We start from the raw sequence: 24,069 nt of genomic DNA, 5'->3' as shown, positions 1-24,069 counted from the left end.
CACACACAACAGGCAATATAATGAATCTTTCCCTTCATTCCATTGGTATGCGACCCGACTTTGTATTGAGATTTTTAAAGGTAAGATATATATTTTTGTATCGCTCTGTATCTTAAGATAAGAAGGTGTGAAAATGTACATTATAGCTGTCGTGTGTGATAAGCCTAAGCTGTAATTATTTCTTCTCAAGATGATGTTATTGTAAATAAGCCATAATATACACAAAAAGCAGTATCCTCACTGTATCACTTAAATTATCATGTTTTATTCGCTATTTTCATATTAACTAATTAAAATATGTATATTAAATACATAAACGCACTTTATACTTAGACATAAAACATTGAAATGAATATTTAGTTCAAAAGTGCGGTCACAGCCAAAAAAAATCAAGAAAATTTTCAAAACAAATCAAATCGATTTATTTCAAGTGATAGTTTGAGTATATTTAAATAATAATAATATTAGTATTATAGGGATCACTTGTAATAAGAAACTTGATACCTAAATAATATAAAGAATGTCCGTAACCAACGTTCAAACGTACGTGTAAACATAATGTACGTATCTACGTTCAGCATAATAGATAGATATATTAAGTACTAAGTAATCTCTAAGTAATTAAAGCTTTAGGTGGGGTATTTACTAACATCAAAGCTATTTGTTTTATTGCACAAAACTGTACGGAATTATTCGAAACAACAGCAATTTGACACACATAGTGAATTAGCCTACCTTAAGATAAAAGTAACGAACATCAAAATATTACTAATTATAACACATATTACATAAGAAATACCTATTGAGTAATTTGTATCTATAAAAACTCTAACAAATTACTACGTCATTACAATACTCTATCAACAGTAGATACTTAATATTTTTTATTTTCTGTTTATGAGGCTTCACAATGTTATTTTGAGTAATCTGTATGCAATATTAGGTACATGAGCACTCAATAAGTAGGCCGAAATGAATCCAGAAGGGAAAGAATGTGAATAAAATTTCCAATTATATAATATTTTACAATGACGTTTATGAACTGCTTATAAAAGTTATCATCCCTACCCATTCAACACATTTATATATTAATACATTGAAAGTAGTCAACGCGCAACGGAAATTCAACAAACCTAGAATAAGATTCTACTATTATCTATTAACATTGATTTAGAAATAACATAACAAAATAACAAACAATTACTACTTTAGTAGGACTATTCTAGACTTATATAACCTCAATATGCCTCATGCAAGCGAATTCTTAACTCAACGAATAATCAAATGAAAATGTTGTTATAAAACCTTTCATATCTGAAATGTAAGAAATATTAAAGGTTTAAAAGTAGTTTTAGTACAATTTAGTTAGTAGGTATTGCATAATATGTAAATGAACATTATATTTTGTTATTGGTCTCGTGACAGACCTCTTCATAGCCGCCTGATTGTGCGGGTCGTTTCGTTCCCTTAAATGTGGTGGAGTGAGGCGATGGCTGATCCATGCGTCATGCTTGTGGTGGCTGGATGATCATGTCACCAGCAATTTAGCTACATGTTTTTAAAATAAAAGTTATTTAATATATTTAGTATTTTTATAATCACTGGTAAAATGCTTGCATAATATCTTTATTTACTTCAGGTGTGTGGATTTATACATCTACTGTAGGTACTCAATACATCTTGTGATTTTACTTATAAATATACATTCACGCACTTTTTGAACCTTATTATTAAACACACTATATTTTTGAATTTTGAAGTGACTGCAAACCTACCATATTTTGAGGATCATAAGTCATTTGTTACGCAAATGTGGAAAATTATATGTTGAAAATAGAATGAATTATCTACGTGTAACGTGTTGGTAGTTCATTAATAATGGACTACAGATAGACTATAATATATTTACCTACGATCCATTACCTACCACTATATTTATTGCAATAAATTTAAACATCTTTGAGTCAGTAGGTATATAAAATACAAATGTTTGTATTTAGATAGAGAACGGTCAGATTACACTAATTGTTAAGTTAGAAAGAAAATTTATTAATTTACCTTTAACTTAGTTTTCAGTATATTTTTTCTTAGGCGCACAATAGATAACTATTTATTTTTTAATAATAATATTAAAAAATAAATTTACTAACACAACATATTGTTTGATTATTTATTAGAGAGTATTATTGGTTTGTGTCACGACATACTTTTTATATTATAGTAAAAGTATGTATTTGTTTATATACAATTTATATGTCTACATGACCCCGCTTAGGAATAATTTCACTCCAAATATTGTTATTTAGTTAAGGCATATTTTATAGGTTTTATATTTTTTGAATTTATTCATTTATTGAGAAGGGTTCAAAGTTATGCATTATTCACTTCAGACTTCAGAGCGTGACCTTTTGACGTTGATTTACAATTTTTATATAAATATTGCAAAAAGTAATATATTAAATGAGTGTTACAATATTTCATTTATTAGTATTATTTTATATGAACGACCTTATTAAACATTATAATTATTATAGTCTATTAAACGGAACCTTTCGGTTGTGTAACTGTTGCTTAAATATTGGGTAACATTTATAATAAGGCAAAACGAATTCAGTTTAAATATAGATATATATTATAACTAATATTTTATCGCTAAATTTAACAGATTGCTTTTAAAATCACTGGATATAATATATTGCTTATTATGAACCGTATTGAGATATATTAATAGTGTTATAATAATGTTCAATTGCATTGTGAGAATGATCAAAAATAACATTAACTGTTCGAAATACTGTAACCCGTGGTACTATCATCTCGATAATTAATATGCACAGTAATTATTTCCCATATAACTACTGACTGGACGAGTAACTAGTCATAAATTATATTTTTATCTTTGGTACTACTATTAGCAGGTAAAACAGCAAAAATTAATGAAAGCATTTCATCTTACCAGGCTATTAAGCAATGTCTATGATGCTTCAATCTTAGTTGAATGTTTGCCTTTCTTTAGCTTGTGTATTACCGTCTTCTCTTTCTTTTCTCCGTCTTTTTACCGTCTTCCATACGAAGTACTAGTATTTGACGGTAGTTACTAATTAGTTACCAAAGAATATATAATATATACCAGCTGTCCCGGGAAACGTTGTATTGCTATATGAATTAATAAAAAAATTGCAAAAAAACTTGGGTATAAAAAAATTGATCTTGGCCGATTCTTAGATTTATCCGATACAGACAAAAAATTTCATTCAAATCGGTTGAGCTGTTTCGGAGGAGTTTGGTAACAAACACCGCGACACGAGAATTTCATATAATAGACTACTTGTCTATTATATCAAATTATAGTATAGATAGTAATAGTAATAGGGAAATAATTCTTAATATTTTCAGTAACAGTTCAGATATCAGTAACACGAGCTATAGAAGATTCAAAGGTATTCAATGCACGAAGGTATCTAATATTAGTGAATAGTAAATTGTTGAATATAAAATTTTGAGACTTGTTTACAAATTGTGTTCAGTCAGCAGGGTCATGTTAAGCATTTGACTCTTTGAGATCTGTGAGTCTCGCGAGCTGAGCTGGTTCGAGTTCATCAGGAATAGAAGCTCGACCGGCGCGTGGGGCTGATGGGGGGGATTGGGGCGCAGTTGGGGGGCCAGAGCCGACAGAAGCTCCCGTTGAATCGCCCTCCGAGCCTGTCGAACTTGACGCAGGGTGAGGAGCCGAATCGGCGTGACCTTCTTCCTCACGCAAGCACACCGCGGTCTGTTCCGATAAAGAGGACTCATCATCATCGTTATCGTCAGCACGTTCGGTCTCAGGCTCTGCTTCTTCTTGTTGATGTTCAGCGGCAGCCTCCGAGGGCGGGAAGGGTTGCTCTGGTTCTTCTATCATTGGGGTGGCTGCTGTTATGACTATTTGTGCTACACCCAAACCGCACTCGTCTACTGGTAATTCAACTTTTGGCGGTGTTGGCTTCGGCAGAGGGTCGGGGGGTGTCTCGTCGTCCTAATATGAAAATTATGTTTAATTAATTATAATACTCTCTCAATATTCATAAGTAGTATATTAATACTATTTATGAATAAGTATAAAGCATATAAAATTATATTATTCTGTCGTTCATAGAAGAATTAGATAATTTATTAATAATCTACGTTGTAACAGCTAATAAATTTATAATAAATATTCAACAGTTTAAATTAGAAATGTATTCTACAGTGATAAATTCATGCAATATTTACACTACCTACAAGCTGTAATGAGGTGAACTATATAAAATATAGCCATAATTTAAAAATGCTAGATACATTTTTTTCACAGAATTTTTTTATTATAATTATTATTTATTCTCTATCTTTTCTAAAAAAATAATCATTGCATTTATATTTATAGGTTACATAGTAAAAATAAGGTAAACCTAGGTTACTTAGGTACATACTACCTATAATTACCTAAGGCACCAAACTTACGTTTAAGTGAAAAGTTAACTGTATAAGAGTTGAAGTAAAAGCAATAAACTAAACGATGTTAGCAATATTCATAAAGATCACTTAAGAACACTTAATCTAAACACACATTAAGTAGAAGCTTAAAGCATTGTTATAGATAGACATAGAGCGACATAATTCACACTAGCACAAACAAGTAGCAAGAACTTAAATTATGTATTATTTATTTTGAAACATAATCAAACCTCGTCTTCAATAATGCCGACAACCTCATCGACTGAAGCATGAAAAAGGCGACAAATGTCATATTTATTTTCAGTAATGTCTATTTAACACATTTATTGGTGGTGAGTGCAAACGGCTTACATCAATACGATTATAAAACACTCATGAATGAGTAGCTTTCGTCTTATTTAAACGAGCAAATTTTCTACATACATTTGTCCAGGCGCAGGTAACTTTTGCATTGAATCTTATTATCTAGGATACATACTGGGTGGCCGAGAAGTTGACGTCCAAAGATGAAATTTGAATTTGGCTCATTTTATTGGCCAATGTTCTGGGAAGTTTTTAAAAATAGTTAGAAGCCATAGGCTCCCCATTTATTTTTTTGATACCTTAAACATTTTCATGAATTTAGCTGGAGCAGTTATCTTGCACTTACGACTTAATTCTAAACTAGTTCCACATTGTCTAAACTATTCATAGTTTCTTATGTGGTTATTGCAACTTTAGTTAATAATTATCAACAATAAAATTAACTAAAAGTGTTCAAAAAATTTTAAAAAAGCCCTAAACCACAATTAGGTGAAAAAAGCGGATAAAAGGGGAAAATAATTATAATCTCCTAAACTACGCAAAATCGTAGAACATACATAGGGGTGATTCGGATACTCATCACCATGAGGCTTTTAAATTTTAGCTTTGGACGTTAACTTCTCGGCCACCCTGTATATGGTTTTCCTATGTAAAATATTTAAGTCTTCATGTAGGTTAATAGCTTAATGCAATCATAACTTCGTTGCATAGCTATTAGCTGCTAACAAAGGGTTGTTAATCAAATATAGATGATCTCCAATTACGACTAACATCATAGAACACAGTAAACCAGCATTTATAGTATTTACAATAATTACACGATGTTAGGTATATGATTGACGTTCTAATGTTCCTCGTCAAAATATAATAATGGCTGGAAAAACTCTACCTAAGTCATTTCTCATGTGAAATACACCAAATGTAGTTCCAGACAGTGGGAAATATGTATATGGATATTTATAGACAAATAAACTTGTCAGTATTTATGTCTCTTAGCATTTACAGCTCAGTAGCACAATTTGCACATGCTTTTGAATGCTTCCTAATTCCTTTTTGCCTTTGCAGACTTCGTCACATAGTAACATTATTTACATTTAATAGAAAGCTAATTATGATTCAAAATTCCTGGAATTGTGTATTAAATATACTTAACTTTAACTACACGTGTGTCATAGGTATACGAGAAAACAGCACAAAAGGTGTTGTACAAAATTTTGTTTCTCTTTTAATGGATATCAGTCGGACAGATGCCACAATTTTTGATATTTCTAATTTGAAAACGGAGGATTTGGAGCCATGTCTTCCAGGTAGTTCCTTCAGTCTATTTATTCTCTTAAAATGATACTCCTAAGTGTAATTCTTAATTATATTTTATGTGCATTAAAGGAAAACGTAAAGCACACGCATGGCGCTCTGCATCGGAAAGTGTGGTAAAAAAGGTACTTTGTTGATTACCTATTTTACTGCACGAAATGTACTTACAGGCGTCGTATCTGCGTTTTTTTGCAAGTGTTTCGAAAGATATATGTATTTCATACCACGCCTGCGCGATAAGTTCGCTTTTTTATCCTATTTTCTGGAGGAAAGTGGCACTTTTCGGCTCTCGTATTTGTTGACGTGTTATTGTTGTTGTGGAAAATAAAGAGGACCAAAAAGGGCCACTTTCCTCTCCAAAAACATGGCGGAAAATATAAAAAAGCGAACTTACAGTTGTGCTAAGCAATCCTACCTATATGCAACAGGGTAGGGAAAAAGCTATTCACAAACTGCGTCCAAAATTCAACCTGTTCGGGTAGGGAAGCAATAGCCTGCTTCCCTCCCTTGTTGCGTATATATTTTGAACTAAATATAGACATCTTTTCTGTATCAAACAATTTGTATGTCAGGATGGTAATCAGGTTTTTGTGATATTAAAATACTTACCGATAATGGCCGGCGCAGCGGGTTGCTGTGAAGCCGAGAACTGAGTGTCATATTGACTGTGCTGGATCCTACTTAATTCTAGATTAAAACTGAAGTCTGGCTGGCTGTCCATTGAGTCTCCCATGTCGGCAGGTGGTGGTGGCGGGGGTGCCGCAGGGGGAGCCGCATTTTTAACATTGTTGTTGTCTATCTCGATCTCTAGCAGCGTCCAAGGATGGGATAAACATTTCAGCCTCACAGTCTTACTCTATTCATCCTTTACAAATTATAAGTAACAATTTACTGGCATAGATCTTGTCTGACATCAATCTATAATTGCATGTTTACAAATTATGTAAGTGTATCAAAGGTTTTCTTGTATTGTTTTATGTGTCTGCAACTTAAAGATGTATTCGAAATTAAATGTTAGGGCTTTTTTATACTCAGACCATATATATCCAGTACTGTCCATTTTCTACTAAAATGTTTTAATATTAAAGTATAAAGAACAGAGTTTGTTACGGAAACACACAATAAATACCTAGTACCTAGAGTTACATAAACTAAGTTCCCTATAAGTGATCTATATATACAGAAATACAACGAAAACTAATACAAGATAACAATAAATGTGACATTTAGTAACTAAGTAAGTAATATAGAGATAGTAAAAATATAGAAGTTATGACACTGGATGATATTTCTTCATGTTTGTACATCGACTTGTAAACTATAGCTTATTTGTAAACAATAGCGTTCAGTTCTTTAAGCTAATCGTGCAAATTACAAGAAACATGCAGCAATAAACAATGGATAAGTGAAAAACAGCGCTGATCTGTATATTATCCAAATCTATCCTGATCGATACGTGCTTCCAAATAACCATGCCAATTGGGGCTAAAACACAACAACTAATTACCGAATCAGCCAAAAAGCTATGTATTGTGATATCGCAAACGATATGCCACGATGTTACAGTACAATGTAGAACTTTACATTTATATTGTAATGTATGACAACGACAGAAAGTCACTCGTACATGGACATTTTTTAATAATCCCAACATATAGAAGAGACAACATAATATCAACATAGGTATCTGTCGAAATACGAGAGACAGGTGCAACAAAAATTTTATGAGAAATTTAGGGAATCCTAAAAATAAACTTACGGTCGTCAGCAAATCCACCACCTGGGGATCCGGGAGGTGAAGCAAAAACTGGCGCCTCTGAGCTAATATGAGTCCAATCATCGTCTCCCCCACTCAAGGGCTCTCCGTTCTAATCAAAATAACAACAAAAACTAATAAGAAATCGTATACCACTAAAAACAATTTATAAATCTTACAAATTTACTATTACCTCGTCACATTCTTCGACAATTAATGAGGGGAAGTTACCAATCACACCATTGGCTTCACCGCGCCACCAACCGTCATCTACTCCATGTGCGTCCCGCGAAGTGATACGGATTATCTTAAAAAGTCGTAATATTAATTCAATTATCAGCTTATTGTATATTTATATTGCTGCATATAAGGAACTTAATACAGTGAGTTATACAACTTTTGCTGTTATGCAGCTTGATTATATTACAATGCTATCATCATTTGTCGTACCTGGCCTTCTTCCAGATTTAGCTCGTCAGAAGCCTCTGCGTCGTAGTCATACAGCGCGAAGCAATAGCCAAGAGTAGGCAATGTTTCAGCTTTCGGTTCAATAATCTTTTGCTGTTCAACTTTTGGCTCTTCGGGCTTGACAACAGGAGCTGAGATTACTGAAATCTGATCTGGAGATTGCACTACATCTGCATCTTCACCTTCAACTGTGTAATCCACTGACGAGAAGGAAATCTGTGTCACCAAACCAGGTGTGGTAGAGGGCTGCGAAAAAGAAGCATAATTAATATTAAGTCTGATGGCAATACAAAAAATAGGTTTCTATGCTATTGTTCTTTGAATTGCGCCATTGACACATTGTTTTGGAATTCCTGGAAAGTTATATAAAAAATTTAAATCACCTGTTCTCGATCTATGTCCAAGTAATTATGTGGTACGTAGCCTTCTTCGCCCCGATAATTACGTGCTCGCAACCAACCATCCCCGTCACCTTCGCCTACTACCTCTAATTGTTCATTTTCAATAATAGAAAGTTCATCTGGATTTTGGGCCTAAAATAAAATGATGGATTATTATAATAAGTAAGACTTAGGCGAATTATGTTAAATTTTATTGTATATTATATTTATTAACCGTGTAAGAATACAGTGCTGTGCATTTATAGGGATTTGGTGCTGGAGTTTCAGTAGCATCCTGTGTAGCTGGTGCTTCAGACTCTGCTTCTCCCCAGTTCACTTGCGTTGGGTCATCCCAACCCGCAGTAATCTGTTCAATGCGCATACGGTCTTCTTCTAATTCAGCTGTAAATAATCATTTTAATGTATTTGATTCAAAATAAAACGAATGTCAATTAGGTATCATTTTGACTTATTACAGCGTCCTAGTTATGTTTTAACGATGTTTACCATCTTCATCTTCATCCTGCTCATCTTCGTGCTGTGAGCCTGAAGTTGTGCGTTGATGTCCGGATGTTGTCGCCACAGCTGAAGTTGTCGGTGCTTCTCCTTCCGTATTATCACTATCATAGAATGAATCCGAGCTAGGTGGATCCTGTGTAAAATATTGCGTTTTAAAGTTGCCTTATAATAATTGATGTATTAATTAGCTATTATCTACCACTTCGTCCGCATTTATCAGTTTAACCTTTTTAGTTGGTGTTCCAATACCAATGCCATAGGCATATATATATATATATCTATATACAAAACAATCATATATCTCCGTCGTTACGACAGATTTTGTAAAAAACGTTTTCACTCGACCATTTTTTCCCTGACTTATTTTGCAAATCCGCCTATTATTACCCGAAAAGTCTTTTTCAGTTTTCGAGTTAATTACAAATAATGTGGCTTTCTACTAATTACAGGATATTCAAAATAGGTAGATACAGAGATTGTCCCCTACAACCTCACAAACTTTATATCTTTATAATATTTGTATAAATATTACTTACTGCTGCTCCTGATGCATCTGTTCTGACACTGGCTAAGCTGCTACTTCGAGGCAAAGTTTCTTGGACAGCGAGTAAGTCGACTTCCTTCAGCCATTCATCAACAGGGGCTCCGCTCACCCTCAAGCATTCTAATCTTGCTTCATATTTAGCTTTAGACGTTTCTGAACGTCTTATATTTGAACGTAATTCATCCATACGAACTTCCAATTCTGGTCCATTTGGATCGTTGGGGTCAACCTAATTTATATTATAATTAATATTGGTTGTACTCGTATGTCTAGTATCTTTACAACTAAAAAAATCATAAAAAATTATCCTTACTTTTTGGCCCGCATCTCTCATAGCCTGATATAAATGTAACTTGCGTGTGGCATCTCTCACGACAGCAGTTTCTCGTACAACTCTTGTTGCCCAGCGTCTAGCTTCTTGAGCTAAAGTTTGTACGACTGATTCTTGCTCCATTGTAACTGTATCAACTGGGTCATTATCGCAAGGCTCAAAGTCGTACTGAAATTTTAATAAAATAAAGATAATGACGATTGAATTTCATATTATTATTAATTTATGTACATTCTGAATACCTGAATATGTTGCTTCAGAACAGGGTAATACAAGTATAGACACTGTAAGTTATATTCCCTTGTGAGTTGTTGAGCTTGATCTCTTATTTTTCCGAAAGAATGTTGAGTGGCAGAACAAGTAAGCAGCTCAGTTCGACCCATCAATGTTAAAAAGTCCGATACTCTTTCATATACAGCTGCCTCCATATTTTGCATACAAGATTGTAGTTCTACCAAAAAATAGCGATTCTGGAATTTTAAATCAAATTAATATACCAGAGTCTAAACAGAAAGGTATCTTTAAAGATAGGGCCGCATAGAACGGATGGATAATTGCGTATTAATTCCTTGTGCCAAGATGATGGTATGATGATAATCATAACATTTTGTAATAGATCTATTACTAAACGATGTAGCTTACCTGGTGAGCATTAGCTGCTGCAATGCTCAAGAGATAGTCATTTCTTGCCCCTGTCGACTTTTCCTCCAATTGATCGCGTCGTGAGGAAACTTTTGCGCTGTTCTTTTGCAGCGAAGTAATAGATTGAAAGAATGAACCTTTTTTCTTCTTTAATCTAGAATATTTAAATTATTTAAAACCTGTCATGATTTTGGATAAAGCTTATAGAATTTTAAATAGTTTAAGCGATACATATTATGTTTCATATAAATAGATCACTTTCGATGTTTCGTGTTTTGGATCGCATTTACATTGCATTACACTTCCAAGCCGCAGTGGAGCAAAGCAATTTTTAGCATAATATACAGAATTTGCGTTTGACATTTAATGTTGCATAAAGTACATTTACTAAAATACTAGCTGTGTTAGAAGCACATACATTATTTTGTATTCGTACCTTGTGTTAACCCTGATGATGATTATTATCAGCATAGTGGTGAAAGACATTATGGTTAAGAAAAAATGCTATAGATCAGTACACATTTCACAATAAAATACGAATAATTAAGCATTGGTTTAATTATACTATGTACTTACTTTTCCTCTATATCTTTAGCTTTGTCTCTGACATCATGGGCAGTGTGTTCCTCGTCAAAGTAAAACTTCTTCGTTTTATCAACGTCCATCACACTTGTCTGTAGTTCTTTGTGTGCTTGAGCGAGAGAGTCTGTACACTATACCGAGACAACCAAGAATTAATTCAAAGAAAGAAAAATAATAATGACAAATTCTCATGGCGGACGTAATATATGTCATTCGATCGATTTAAAATAATTGCTTGAGAAAATACTGCAATTATTAGGTGATTAGCAGCTTTATCAAATTCAAACATTTATTTCAAAATGGACTATAAATAGGATTTAAAATCACTTATTGTACGTCAATAACGACCACCCATTCAAAAAAGTATGCCTCAGACCTGAGAAGAATGGGCGCAAGAAACTCAGCGATCTTTTTTTAAATAATATTTCAAAATTCTTTTGAATTCCGTAACACGTTTTGTACATTTTCTGGGATCATGTTATAAAAGCATATACTACACCCAACAAAATACTTTCTACATAATTCGATTAAGCCGAGTAGTATGCAGAACAAGTCTATGTTTGGTTGTGGTGTTAAAATTATGATAATCACAGTTTCTAGCAAACATTATCTCAATGTAAACTTGCAAAAAATCTACTAAAAGAGCATTCATATTTCGATTCACATAAAATATCAAGAAGTATCTCAGAATTTAAAAAAAAAATAAATCAATTTAACATCCAATATCAAAAATGGTATGTAATGAATTAATATCACGTACTATTCAAATGAATGGGTTAATAAAATTAAATCTAATCTCGTCTTTATTTGCCCTTGCAGAATCAGTTGATACTGAGAAAGTTATGACGAAATACTTTGTACCTATGCAGTGCATCTTTTTTTTATGAAATCATTTATTATATTCGATAAGTTTCACAAATTTTTAGCGTAGAATGTCATAGGTCAAATAAAGCGTATTATTATATATAATAGCTGACCAGTCAGACATTGTTTTCTTCGTATTAAAAAAACTCTTGCGGGTGGAATTTCATTCTTAGTTGACCTCAACTCTGTGAAAGGAATATTTCTACCAAATTTTAAAGTCTCTACGCCTTATATAGTTCCACAGATAACGTGGTGAGTCAACTCAACACATAGGTAGAAATCTTTTATATATAGATAAAACTGGAATATTGTGCAGTTATTTTATGAGCAGTTGAAAAGCGGGTGTAGGTTATTGAGAGACCAATTTTAATTTTTTAGAAAATCTTACTAATGGAAAACAGCATTTCTTTAAATTAATTGTAAAAATTTGTAAACAAAATTTATGTACGATGCTGGACTCGCTGAAGCATTTCTTTAATCACTCGCAAGGCACTGCATATTTCAGTTTAAATTCTGATTAGACAAGGAAAGTTTACCTTCCTTGTAATGTTACTGTTCCTTGTGATGTATTTTAGGTTGAAAGTTTTGTTCCTTCCAAATATTCTGGTCAAATTCCAACACTCACGACACATCAACAGCTCACAATCTTTTGAGTAAGACTACAAGATTTCCGATGTAAAGAAATACGTATGTTCGTTCCCTACTCTTTTTTAATATTGCCCACAAAGTAGATAAAATTTTTGCGAGAAATATTACACCTACCTTTTTAGCAACATTAAGTTTATGTTGTCGTAACATTTTAGCCTCGTCAGCAATCTGCTGCTGGAACACCTCAACAGCAGCTAAGCGTGCACGCGCCAGCTTCTCGTTCTCTTCTAGAACTGTTCGCCATACGTTCCACATATTCCTAATAATAATAAATACACTGATGAAGTTGTTTACCCATTATTGCGTTGGAATAGTCTAGGCTGCATGACAACTGTGGAGCAGGAAATTAGCAGCCTTTCAGGATCTTAATCCAGGAGGATTCCAAATATGACGGGTCCCACTTAATAGTAAGAAAAAAATATTTGCTTAATACGATATAGCCCAAATGATTGCGAAACTGAAGTGGCAGTGGATGGCATAGGCGGACAGATGACCTATGGGGCAGTAAAGTCCTCGAATGCCGACATATATAATACCAGAAAACACAGTATTAGTAGGCACCCCCAAAAGATGGACCGACGATCTGGTCAAGATCGCCGGGATTCGTTGAATGACGTTGGGGGAGCCCTTTGTCTAGCAGTGGACGTCTTTCGGCTGATAATAACGATGATTACCTACTTCATCAGACGACGATATGAAGGTAGGAAACCTTCATATAGTCGCCTGAAACGACCTTAAATATAGAAAGATTATTTTCAATTTCAATTTAATTTTTTTTTATTCAGAATAGGATTCAAAATCACTTATTAAACGTCAAAAACTACCACCCATTCAAAAAAGACTACCTCAGACCTGAAAAGGTTGGGCGCAAGCATATCAGCCAGTTTTTATTATTTATTAGCTCACTAAAACGTATTTTCCAACATTGCTTTCGTTAATGATGATAGTTTTTGAGTAATTTCACGACATTAGGAGCAATGTAATCGAATAGATATGGAAGTTACCTGTTATACAAGCGAAGTACCTGATATCTCATACAACAATTTATGATTGTTCATGACACCAATTATCTAATGTCACTATCTGTCTAATTACGACAAGACATTTCAATTTGCCAATCTACAGTTACAGTTTAACATACGTAACTAGTCGTGCCAACTCTCTGGTTAAACTAAGTTACTTGAGAATTAGACGAAGATATTTATTAAACCTGTAAATAGTTGTTATTGAGCACTATGTAAATAATCTTTATTTAGTTTTATGTATATGAATGTATGTTTTCAAGATTTATGAATGACGTCGAAATTATTTTATTTTAACCCTAAGTTATTTAAGAATCCCTTACTTAAAAACTGAAAGGATCCAAAACTAGGTAGAAACACATCACATAGTGCTCATTGGTTCCGAAATGTTATTGTCCCTTTTCAAACACAGAACGCTGTATCACTGCCCCATCAAAAAGTCACACAAAACATCATCAACTCTATAAAGTTTTAGCCCCCTTTTCGACGCCTACGCAGTACTGTACATAGTTCACTGCGTAGGCCTTCTTACAGTCTCAGTCAGTATTCTTTCTAATTCGCGGTACCAGCTAGTTGTTGCCCAGTTTGAATAGGAGTTTTTCTATTATTTTAATAAAATGTCTGTTTAATTGTGGTTTCAAGATAGATGATTGGAAGTTTATAAATTATTGATATGTATGTTCTTGCGCTGGACCGAGCGTCGTGGAGATCTTTGGGGGATGCCTTTGTGTAGCTGTGGATGTCTTCCGGCTGATGATGATACATGTTGTAAGGATCCGTGTTACACTCAATAATGAGTGAATACTTTATTTTATATTTCCTTATCCTGCCGTGAAGCAGTAATGTGTAAGCATTATTGTGTGTCGGTCTGAAGGGCGCCATAGCTAGTTAAATTTACGGGTCAAATAAGACTTAACACCTTATAGTAATAGTAGAGCTGCTCAGAATTTTCGGGTTTTTCAAGAATCCTGCGTGGCACTGTATTGTTATGGGCAGGGCATATCAATTAACATCAGCTGAACAAAAAAATCTTAAATGCTGTTATAGACTCTATTTTAGATTATAGAAACTCGTAGTAGTACTTGTTCAACTAAAATCAAGCCAGCCAGGCGCAGTATTTGAACATAAGTATTCTTTATGTGAATTAGCAATATTAATAATACTCTTTTTTATTTCACATCAAATCGGTTTAATTTTTATATGGACAAACAAACAACCATTCTACGCCTGTTGAAAATGAAACTCTAGAACGGCATGTAAATTTGCCATTTTATTTGTGAAGGATTTATTAGCCGTTATTACTCGCTTAAATGTGGAAGATAAAGGTATAAGTAACTGGATAGCTGCATTAAAGATACCACTAATTATATCTTATGCGAAGTTGAATAGATGTGTAATGTAAGTCGACATCTCAATAGAACCTTTTATCCCCTATTCGAACCAGGGAACAACAAAGTACAAAAGGCTGTAATATCAGTTTTCAGTTTCTCATTCCACGATTATACAATATACTCTATTCTCTCTTTGATAGAAATCCTTCTTTCACTAATGTTGTATTAATATATTGAAATTCACAGATATTCGTTCTCACCCAATGTTAAGTAAATATAGGCTTAGTATTAAATGCTTGCTCAGAGTAAGTTGGATATCATCAACCTTCTCAATTCTAACAATGTCTACAATTGCATTATGTCAGATTTATTTATAATTATATATAATTAAAGTTTTTGAATTTTTTTTACAGGTTGTTTGCTTCTTAGTGTAATTTAATTTATTTAAATTGAAATATTAGGTGTACTCAGTGGAACTGTTTAAGGAGACGACATCCTTATGTCCTTATCTCTATCAGACTATGCATATTTTGTATAAGGATGTATCTGTATTTGTTTCCAAATAAATAAATAATTATGATGGCTTATTCTTTTATTTTTAAGTCAGGCAATCATTGATGAGAATGGGCTTCACTAATAATTGTTGTTTTGAGAAAAATCACTGATGCAAAGTCGATTAGGTACAAACCGATTTTGATTATATTTTCAGATTAGCCCAGTGAGTATGAGCATACATATTTTTTTTTATTATTCGACAAGGCCGTCAATATAATGCATATAACTGTCATAATAATAACCTGCAGTCTAATAGGTGTCTTAAAAAAAGCGTGTACACCCTCCTGAAAGACGGGCAAGGTCCTGTGACTCCTCTCTTGTTGGAAGACATTGTGGGTGGAGGTGATCACTTAACATCGGGTGAACTGGACACTCGTTTGTCTTACTTCCTACTACCGTCATTTTATTTTTATGGAAAAGAGGACAAACGAGCACACGGGACCCCTAATGTTAAGTAATCACCGCCGCCCACATTCTCCTGCAATACCAGAGGAGAGGAGCCAAAAGAGCATTGCCGGCCCTTTAAAAAAGTGTACGCGCTTTTTTTGAAGGTACCCATGTCGTATCGTCCTAGAAACACCGCACAAGGAAGCTCATTCCATAGCTTGGTCGTACGTGGAAGAAAGACCCTTGAAAACTGCACTGTGGAGAAAAGCCACACATACAGATGGTGGGGATGATATCCTAATTTTAATTTATTGATTAAAAAAATATGTCTTACCATTTTTCTTCAGCACCGTCTACTTTCAGATCAGGTATGTTGGGTATTTTCTTGTTGAGATAGGCTGAAGATATTTTCAAAAGCGCCTAAAAGAAATTTAATTGTACACGTTTATGTAAACACATTTTTAATATAAATACAAGTGAACTTCCGTAACTCTGTCTGCGTAGTCTACTATAAAAATCTACACTTATTGCCTCTTCGGGGATAAGTCGAAACAAACTAATATACAGACAATAAATAATTAAAGAGTTGCACTCCCGGAGTGCCGGCAGAAGTGATATCTTGAACATTGGTTAAATAAAATGTTCATTTATTGCACTATCGTAAACAAAAAAAACACAAAATGACAATTAATATTAAAGAAAAAATTTAACACATCACAACTATTACAATTATTTTATATTAAAAAGTTTAATGATATAACTAAAATTTTTGATCAGGTCACGTGTCCTGACGCGAGTTTAAAATTTAATACTCATCCCAAGAAAATTGCTCAATGCCGCTAAAGAAGATTTTACTTCAAAAACTTGTCTGTTCAAAGTTTTATATCACGCAAAATGTGCGCTTATTAAAGACAAAACAATGCTTATAAAGTTACTTCCAGTTTAAAACTTTTTGTCGTTAACTTACCTTTGTCACTAAAGATTACATGACATGAAGAAATAATTTTAAACTTGACCTAACTTTACACTGCGTTTATTAATAAGACAGGACATGATTACATAAAGTAAAAACTATCACCACGATTAAATGTACTTTATACTGGCAGCGTTTCTGTGTTGGATAGCTAGACTGATACATTGGCCTCAATAGCTGCCAGCGTTTGAGTTCAACATAATTATATTTTATATAGATAGCGCGTGAGTTGAATGCAGTCGGGGCCTGTGCCTCTGTGTCTCGCTTAGTTGGCAATTAATGCACTTACCATCAGGAAACCCGAACGTTCGTTTGTCTATTTCCTATTTTAAAATATAATGAACCATAACAACATACCTCTGAGTACGATTTTTCGATCGCGGACCTTTTGATAGTATAGGTTCGCAAGTCCTCGAGCAAATCGCATTCATGTTGATTCTTTGCATGTAACTTCGTAATCTGTTCAGCATGCAAGTTCTTCAAAAACTTCGCGTAGTTACTCTGGAACAAATTAGCTTTTTTAATTTATTAATTCTAGCTGAAATGGCTCTGTGTTCAATGTTAAAATAGATATATTAAGAAAATTGTTACGATTCAGGACTACATCGGAAAACACGAGTTTACCAACTAATATTTTACACATTCCAGTTATCAGTAAACCACTTCTTACTGGGTATCATTTGTTATAATCGCACTAAGTGCTATTTATAATATTTAATAATATTATATTTGCTACTTGATCCATCCTATAATTTAAATGGCGCTTATCTGCTAGATAACACTATTTATACATTTTGAAACTCAAACGATGTCTTTATTCGATAGATGAGTTGCAAGTAGCCTCTTCGTTACTTTACTTGTATATTGTGAAACATATAATACTTAGCTACTAGTTAGTTTTCCAATTATAATAATAAAAATACTTAAGAGACAGTAAACTAGCTATAATATAATAAAACATAATTTAATTATTGACAATGGGCTTCATTTTACTTATATATAGCCCATCAAATTAGTAGCATTAAGTCATAACATTTCATACAAAACATTTTTTCCTGACCTAGCCAATTATTTTATAACAAAAGTTTGTTGTGTACAACTTCTCTTTCAAAAATTACAGCCAAAAGTTTCTTGTATCCAGTTATAACTTATAACAATGGTTTGAATCATAAAGAACATAAAGTTAAAATAGGTTTCTTTTTGTTTTTATGAATTTGGTTTGTTTAAACTTAAACTTTGTTAAAGTGACACTTATAGCGTTTCACAGAGGTTGGCTGACTGCAAGACACGTAGCCAAACAGACGTGAAACAGATTGAACCTGGGTAACGAATTAATCATCTCATTGTAATGTCTCCTATTCATTGAGGTCTGTGATCGCTCTTGCGTTGTTCGCTAATAAAAGAAATAACTGCCTCGAGGCCGATGAAACGCCTCTTCAGCTCCTCTGCGATTGCGGCCCACTAATGCATAAGGGTAACACCATCCTTGATGACTACACCTTTCTCCCAGGTGCTGTTTGTGATACTCGCGTCAAGAACATACTGAGGTTCGTAAATGGGACAGGGCTTGATGACGAGCTATAAGTATGAGTGGCGAACACAATAGTTAAATTCTGACGGACGCGGCGTTACTAGGACTCATGAGGACTAGAGAAATAGCCGGGTGGCTTTCCAATATACAAATAGAGGGTTCTTCAAATAATAATTATAATAAAGGTAAAAAAGTGATTGAAAGTAAGAAAAAATTGACATTGGTTCGACAGAATAACAAGCGAAAGAGCTTGTATATTTCAGTTAGTGTACGAGAGATGAACTTGAAATGTTTTTCCAAGAAACCACGTCTGAATGTTCACAGAGAGGTGTTAATGGTAAATTTGGCAGAATAATAAAGAAAGCAGACTAATTAAGATATATTCAGAGCTTAGTAAAGTGTGTGTGGAGTTCATTTGATTGATAGATTGAGAAATAATAAGGCGAATATGGAGTTATAATACAGGTAAACACTTGTTCAGAAGGAAACATTGAAAGGAAGAAGGAAAAATTGGATGAAAGTTGATAGATTGCACAAATTTATAGAGCTAATTTGAAAAGAAGTGTTGCCTAAGTTAAACCACGATGAAGTGAACAGGAAAAATCACACGGGCCAGGTCAGGAAAACACCCATCGGCAAATAACCCGTGCGAAATATATGCACGTTGTAAAAATCAGCAAGCATCTTATGTATCGTCAAGTTAATATTTTATTGCATTTTAAATTAATTAATATACTCGCCAATGTCATATTAGTTTTTTTATATTTATGTTTATTAATATTATGAAAGACACAATACCCTTAATTAACAGACATTCGCATATTCAAAAGTGCAATGCTTACCTATTTACCTATTTCATGAATGATTTTATTGTGAGAGCAGTTCTTAGAAATCAAAAACAAACCAAAAAAGGTATATATTTCTTCTATTATCTCATGCATCACTGTAGAATGCGAGGTTGCCAAACCGACTTGCCTCATCAGTCATTTAGGAAATAAATATAGCTCTGAAAGCTCTCTGAAATGGTTATGAAACGCCATCTATCTTACTTAGAACTTTTATGCGATCATAATCAATTTATCCAATGACAATTCGCTACTTTACTTGCCTTTTGTGAAACAAACCATAATAACTTTGTAAAATATTTTCAAAGTAACATCGCATAATGTTGGCCTGTAAATACATTAATTGGGTATCCGCGGTAATCGAATGCCTGAGTTGTTAAGAAACGTTTGTTTGGTAAAGGTTATAACATAAATGACTTTTTTAATGATGCCACAGATTGAGAATGGAGCGACCGCCCTCAGGATAATAAGTTTAATTGTACAATGTTATGTCTTGAATTTGTTGCGCCCATTCTTCTCAGGTCTGAGACATTCTTTTTGGAATGAGTGGTAGTTTTTGACTTTCAATAAGTGATGTCACATACTATTTTGAATAAAAATATTTAAATATGAATTTGAGTAGTCATTGAAAGGTAACATTTGACCAACTGTACATATCTCAGTATTTATGTTAATAACTATTTCAACTCACATGCTCGTAAAGTGAGCCTGATTACATCGTTCTTAGATTATAAACCGAACTATAACACACACGTGCATAATAATATACACACGGGTCCTAAGAACCCCAAGTCTTCTTTGAAAATATTTGACATGGGTCTAGGTGCTATTTTTATTTTCCAAGAAGATGTCTTTTGTTCCGGCTAGAATTTTTTCGAACCTGTTCCTTCGCGGCTTTGATCGCCTTTTTAATACGAATACGACAATATGTTTTTGTCACAGACGGACTGACGACGAGGTTTCATTAAACCTATCAATAGCCCGGTATGACCATTCGACTAATACAAAACGAATGAAGAGTACCAAAGTGAGCATTTGGCTTAATTTGATTTAATCCCTGCTTTGAGTAATGCTGCGACAGCAATCTCTTTGTCATCTCGCTCCATTATTAATGTCACAAGAATATTTAACAGCGACTGGCGCGAAAATTAGAAGAATGATTACTCATATAAGAATTGGTTGAATGTATTTTTTAGCAAACATATATATATCCGGTAATTTTTACCTATACGGATTAAATATGTGCTCACATAATATAGATATTTAAAAATATTTCAAGTGCCGCAGTTTTTTTTTATTATCTTACTACTAGCTTACCCAGCAAACGTTGTATTGCCATATAAAGTAAAAAGAGAAGAAATTAAAATTTTAATGCCTCCTTGAAGAAATATTATCTTTTCGCTTCCTTAAAATGTTTTCAAATAAAATCGATTTTTGTTTTTCAACTATATTTCGTAGTTGTTTAATAGTTTAAAATTACGACATGCAATTTTTAAAGCATGTTTTATATTTTTCGTATATAAATAAGCCAATGCGAATTAACGAAAAAGGGTGGATAAGGTTGTAGACATAATTTATTTTGTAACCATTCTTCGTTCGAGATCTAGTATTTTATGCAAAAGTTTTATTCTTTTAAACAATTATTTGCGCATATTTATAGTGTACCTCTTACGGCAATTGAAATAAACACAAACACGGCTGGTATAAGGTTTTAGGAGTTCTAATTTCGGGCTCCATATTACTAAGGCATAAAGGCATTTATTTTCTCAAAATTGATTTCTTAAGAATTATTTTTCATGTCACTTCTAAAACTACCACCGGTTCTGAAACAAATGGCGCTCTAAGAGAGAAGAAGCGGCGCAAGAAACTCTTTTTTTGCGCTCTTTTTAATAAAATACACAATATTCTACTGTCATCGTCATTGCTATTAAATAATCATACTATTTTTGAACCCTCAATCTCTCTTGATCCAACGTTTCAACCCTCTTACTCGTAAGTTGGTTATAGAGTCGCACAAATTTTTAAAATTCTTATCATTGAATAGCTTCAATAGTCATTTACGATTTTCTTGATTTGCAACTCGCCAAGTGATACTAAGACTTGATAATCTTATTTATTAAAGACGGTCAAATGTATTTATAAATAAAAATATGTGAATGAAACATTCTCTGATATATTTTTAATTAATAAATATACAGTACTTACATAATGCAAGTAAGCGAAAATAGAAAATATTAATTAAAAGTAGGAAGCCCTTTAGGTGAAAGGTGTCCAATTAAAAGTGGCAATGAGGTGTAAACTCATACTAAAAAAAAAGTAACATACTGGTTAGTAAAGCGGGAATATTGATAATATTACAAAATAAACAATTATAACATTTTTGTTTCTTTGTCTTTTAATTCAGTTTGTCAGGGCGTGTAGTCGAAAATGGTTTATTTGAATTTCGTGCGTTTATTATCTGTTTTTCAGTATTTAAGGAGTAAATCAAGGTTTACTCAGATACTTGACATGCAAATGGTCCACCGTATTTTAATGTTGCATTTTGATGCGCCTAATTTCTACGTAGAGGAACATCCAATTGTTTTATCAGTTCGTCGTATCAGAGCACATTATTTTTGATGTCATTTCTAATATCCTAGATACTACCACCGCTTTGGAAACAAATGTCACTGTGAGAGAGAAGAAGCGGCGCAAGAAACACTCCCAACCTTTTTTTTTGTGCTCTTTTTAATAAAATATACAATACTGTACTCGTTTTTGTGTCATTGCTATTGCTATAAAATAATCATAATCTAGTCCGATCACATAGATATTCGGCTGTGTAGTAGCCATTTTTTGATAAAACATTTAAATTTATTTATAGATAATGCCTGAACAGTGGCTGGTTACAGCAAGATCCTGAACATTTATTAGCTCGATTTATAGCCAGAGAAGGACGAAAAGTAGCATAATATCCTGAAACAAAGTTACAGATCATCTACCTGAAAGAGACCATCATCTTTAACCCCTAAAAAATTAAAGGCGAGTCGATTGGCATTCAATTTAAATGTAACATCATTATGGGGTGGTCATGCTTGTAGATCTTAACATTGGAGTTACTGGCGGCGTGTATATTTTTTCAAAAGGCCTAATCCAAAATCCTAAGTAAATCTTTTTGGAATATGAGGCCACCGCCGCAATGAGGGCAGGTTGATTCAAGGTCCTCAATATCCAGAAAGAAGACCTACACTACTTGTGTCCACTGAGGATACTACGCCTCTTAAAAGTCATGGGCCTGGAAGATGTTATTAAAATGAAATAAGAACTCCGAATATCCAAGAGAAAAAAGTTCTCTAACCGTTGTCGAACTAACTCATCACAGCTAGGGCGTGCATCCGAGCACATGTAGGGGCACACGCACAATAGATCTTCAGATTGAAGTGCTCATTTCCCCAACAACAATAATAATACTGCCGTCGTGAGAAACGACGAGTGAGACTAGCAAAAATTGTTTTGTTCCATGAAGATCCAATCCCAGCTCACCGGTCCGTCGCTACGGCTGCAATGCTGGCTTCAAAATACTTGAGCATCTTCAATATTTACCAGAACTAGCCCCCAGTGATTTATATTTACTTCCGAGGTTGAAAGACTCTATAAAAGGTCAGAGTTTCTAGAATGATGATGCCGTAGTCGCTCTAGTGCAGAAATAAAGGAATTCTTAAAATAAATAATCATTATTTATCGAACGTTCTACGTATTTATGAAATAGTGCGAACTAAACTGGTAAACAATCAAAATTTCGTTGCTTATATTATGTGTCTCTGTTCACATAGATCAGTAAAACTGTGGCTTGATGCTTAATGGGTTAGTTATTTATTTATTATAGACACACCAGCAAGCTATTCTAAACTAAACAAAAATAAGAATAATATAAAACGAACATTATTAACAGAATAGCTTTCTTACAGGTATGTACAGCTCTGTACATACTACAGTTATTATTATAATACAAAAATAATTAAATGCGATCTAATTTAATAATATAAAGTATAATTTTAAAGTATACCATACAACTAATGACATACTGTTAAGATATATGCAATTAGGAAAAACAGTAGAACCTAGTTCTGAAATACAGATTTTTGAACGTATATTTTAATATCAGAGTTACAAATCAAAAATTTCGATAGTGATTGTATTTTTCAGATAGTCTATGATATAACATTTTGATTTAACATCATGACCTCAATTATCGCTTCACTTTGGTAACCGGGTTTTATTCCAAAATTTGTTATGAAATTTAGAATTGTTACATAATAAAATATAGATAAGAATAAAGTGTATGAAGGTTGAATAATAGTGTGGTATGTTATGTTTGCTTTACACTTGCCAGGGGTTGCTTTTAAAGCACCTTAGCGTATCGTTTTACTAGTAGTGATATATAAAGTTGTGTGTTTATGGATGTACTGTCCTAAATGTTTAGACTAACCTTTCTCGGAGGAGGCTGCATGGTGACGCTTCTCCACGGCTACGACACGGATTTGGCGGCGGGTCGAAGCGCGGAAGTAGTCGGATCGATCCCGACTCACGCAAGCGTTACTGTTTTCTGCCGCTTATGTCCG

At 33.5% G+C, this 24,069-nt stretch overlaps 1 protein-coding gene across 2 annotated transcripts; it reads right to left on the bottom strand.

Annotated features, from left to right (window-relative positions):
• Positions 1-1,726: 1,726 nt before the first annotated feature.
• Positions 1,727-24,069, bottom strand: LOC126978424 (protein nervous wreck). Of its 2 annotated transcripts, XM_050827197.1 has the most exons (18): positions 23,937-24,069; positions 17,450-17,593; positions 16,454-16,539; positions 12,939-13,083; positions 11,307-11,443; positions 10,731-10,884; positions 10,331-10,558; positions 10,071-10,256; positions 9,750-9,986; positions 9,202-9,346; positions 8,930-9,096; positions 8,698-8,847; positions 8,297-8,560; positions 8,040-8,153; positions 7,850-7,958; positions 6,700-6,897; positions 4,704-4,735; positions 1,727-4,015 (listed from the first exon to the last, which is right to left on the bottom strand). In XM_050827197.1, exons 1-18 carry the CDS (start codon positions 23,955-23,957, stop codon positions 3,542-3,544), a joined length of 2,991 nt encoding a protein of 996 aa, XP_050683154.1. In that variant the 5' UTR covers positions 23,958-24,069; the 3' UTR covers positions 1,727-3,541. The 2 variants fall into 2 exon arrangements, with proteins under 2 accessions (XP_050683154.1, XP_050683155.1); XM_050827198.1 differs by lacking the exons at positions 4,704-4,735; positions 6,700-6,897 and having other exon boundaries at positions 3,815-4,015.

The sequence above is a fragment of the Leptidea sinapis genome, chromosome Z (genome assembly GCF_905404315.1).
Source record: "Leptidea sinapis chromosome Z, ilLepSina1.1, whole genome shotgun sequence".
NCBI lineage: Eukaryota > Metazoa > Arthropoda > Insecta > Lepidoptera > Pieridae > Leptidea > Leptidea sinapis.
This window is presented reverse-complemented; position numbering and strand designations above follow the sequence as displayed.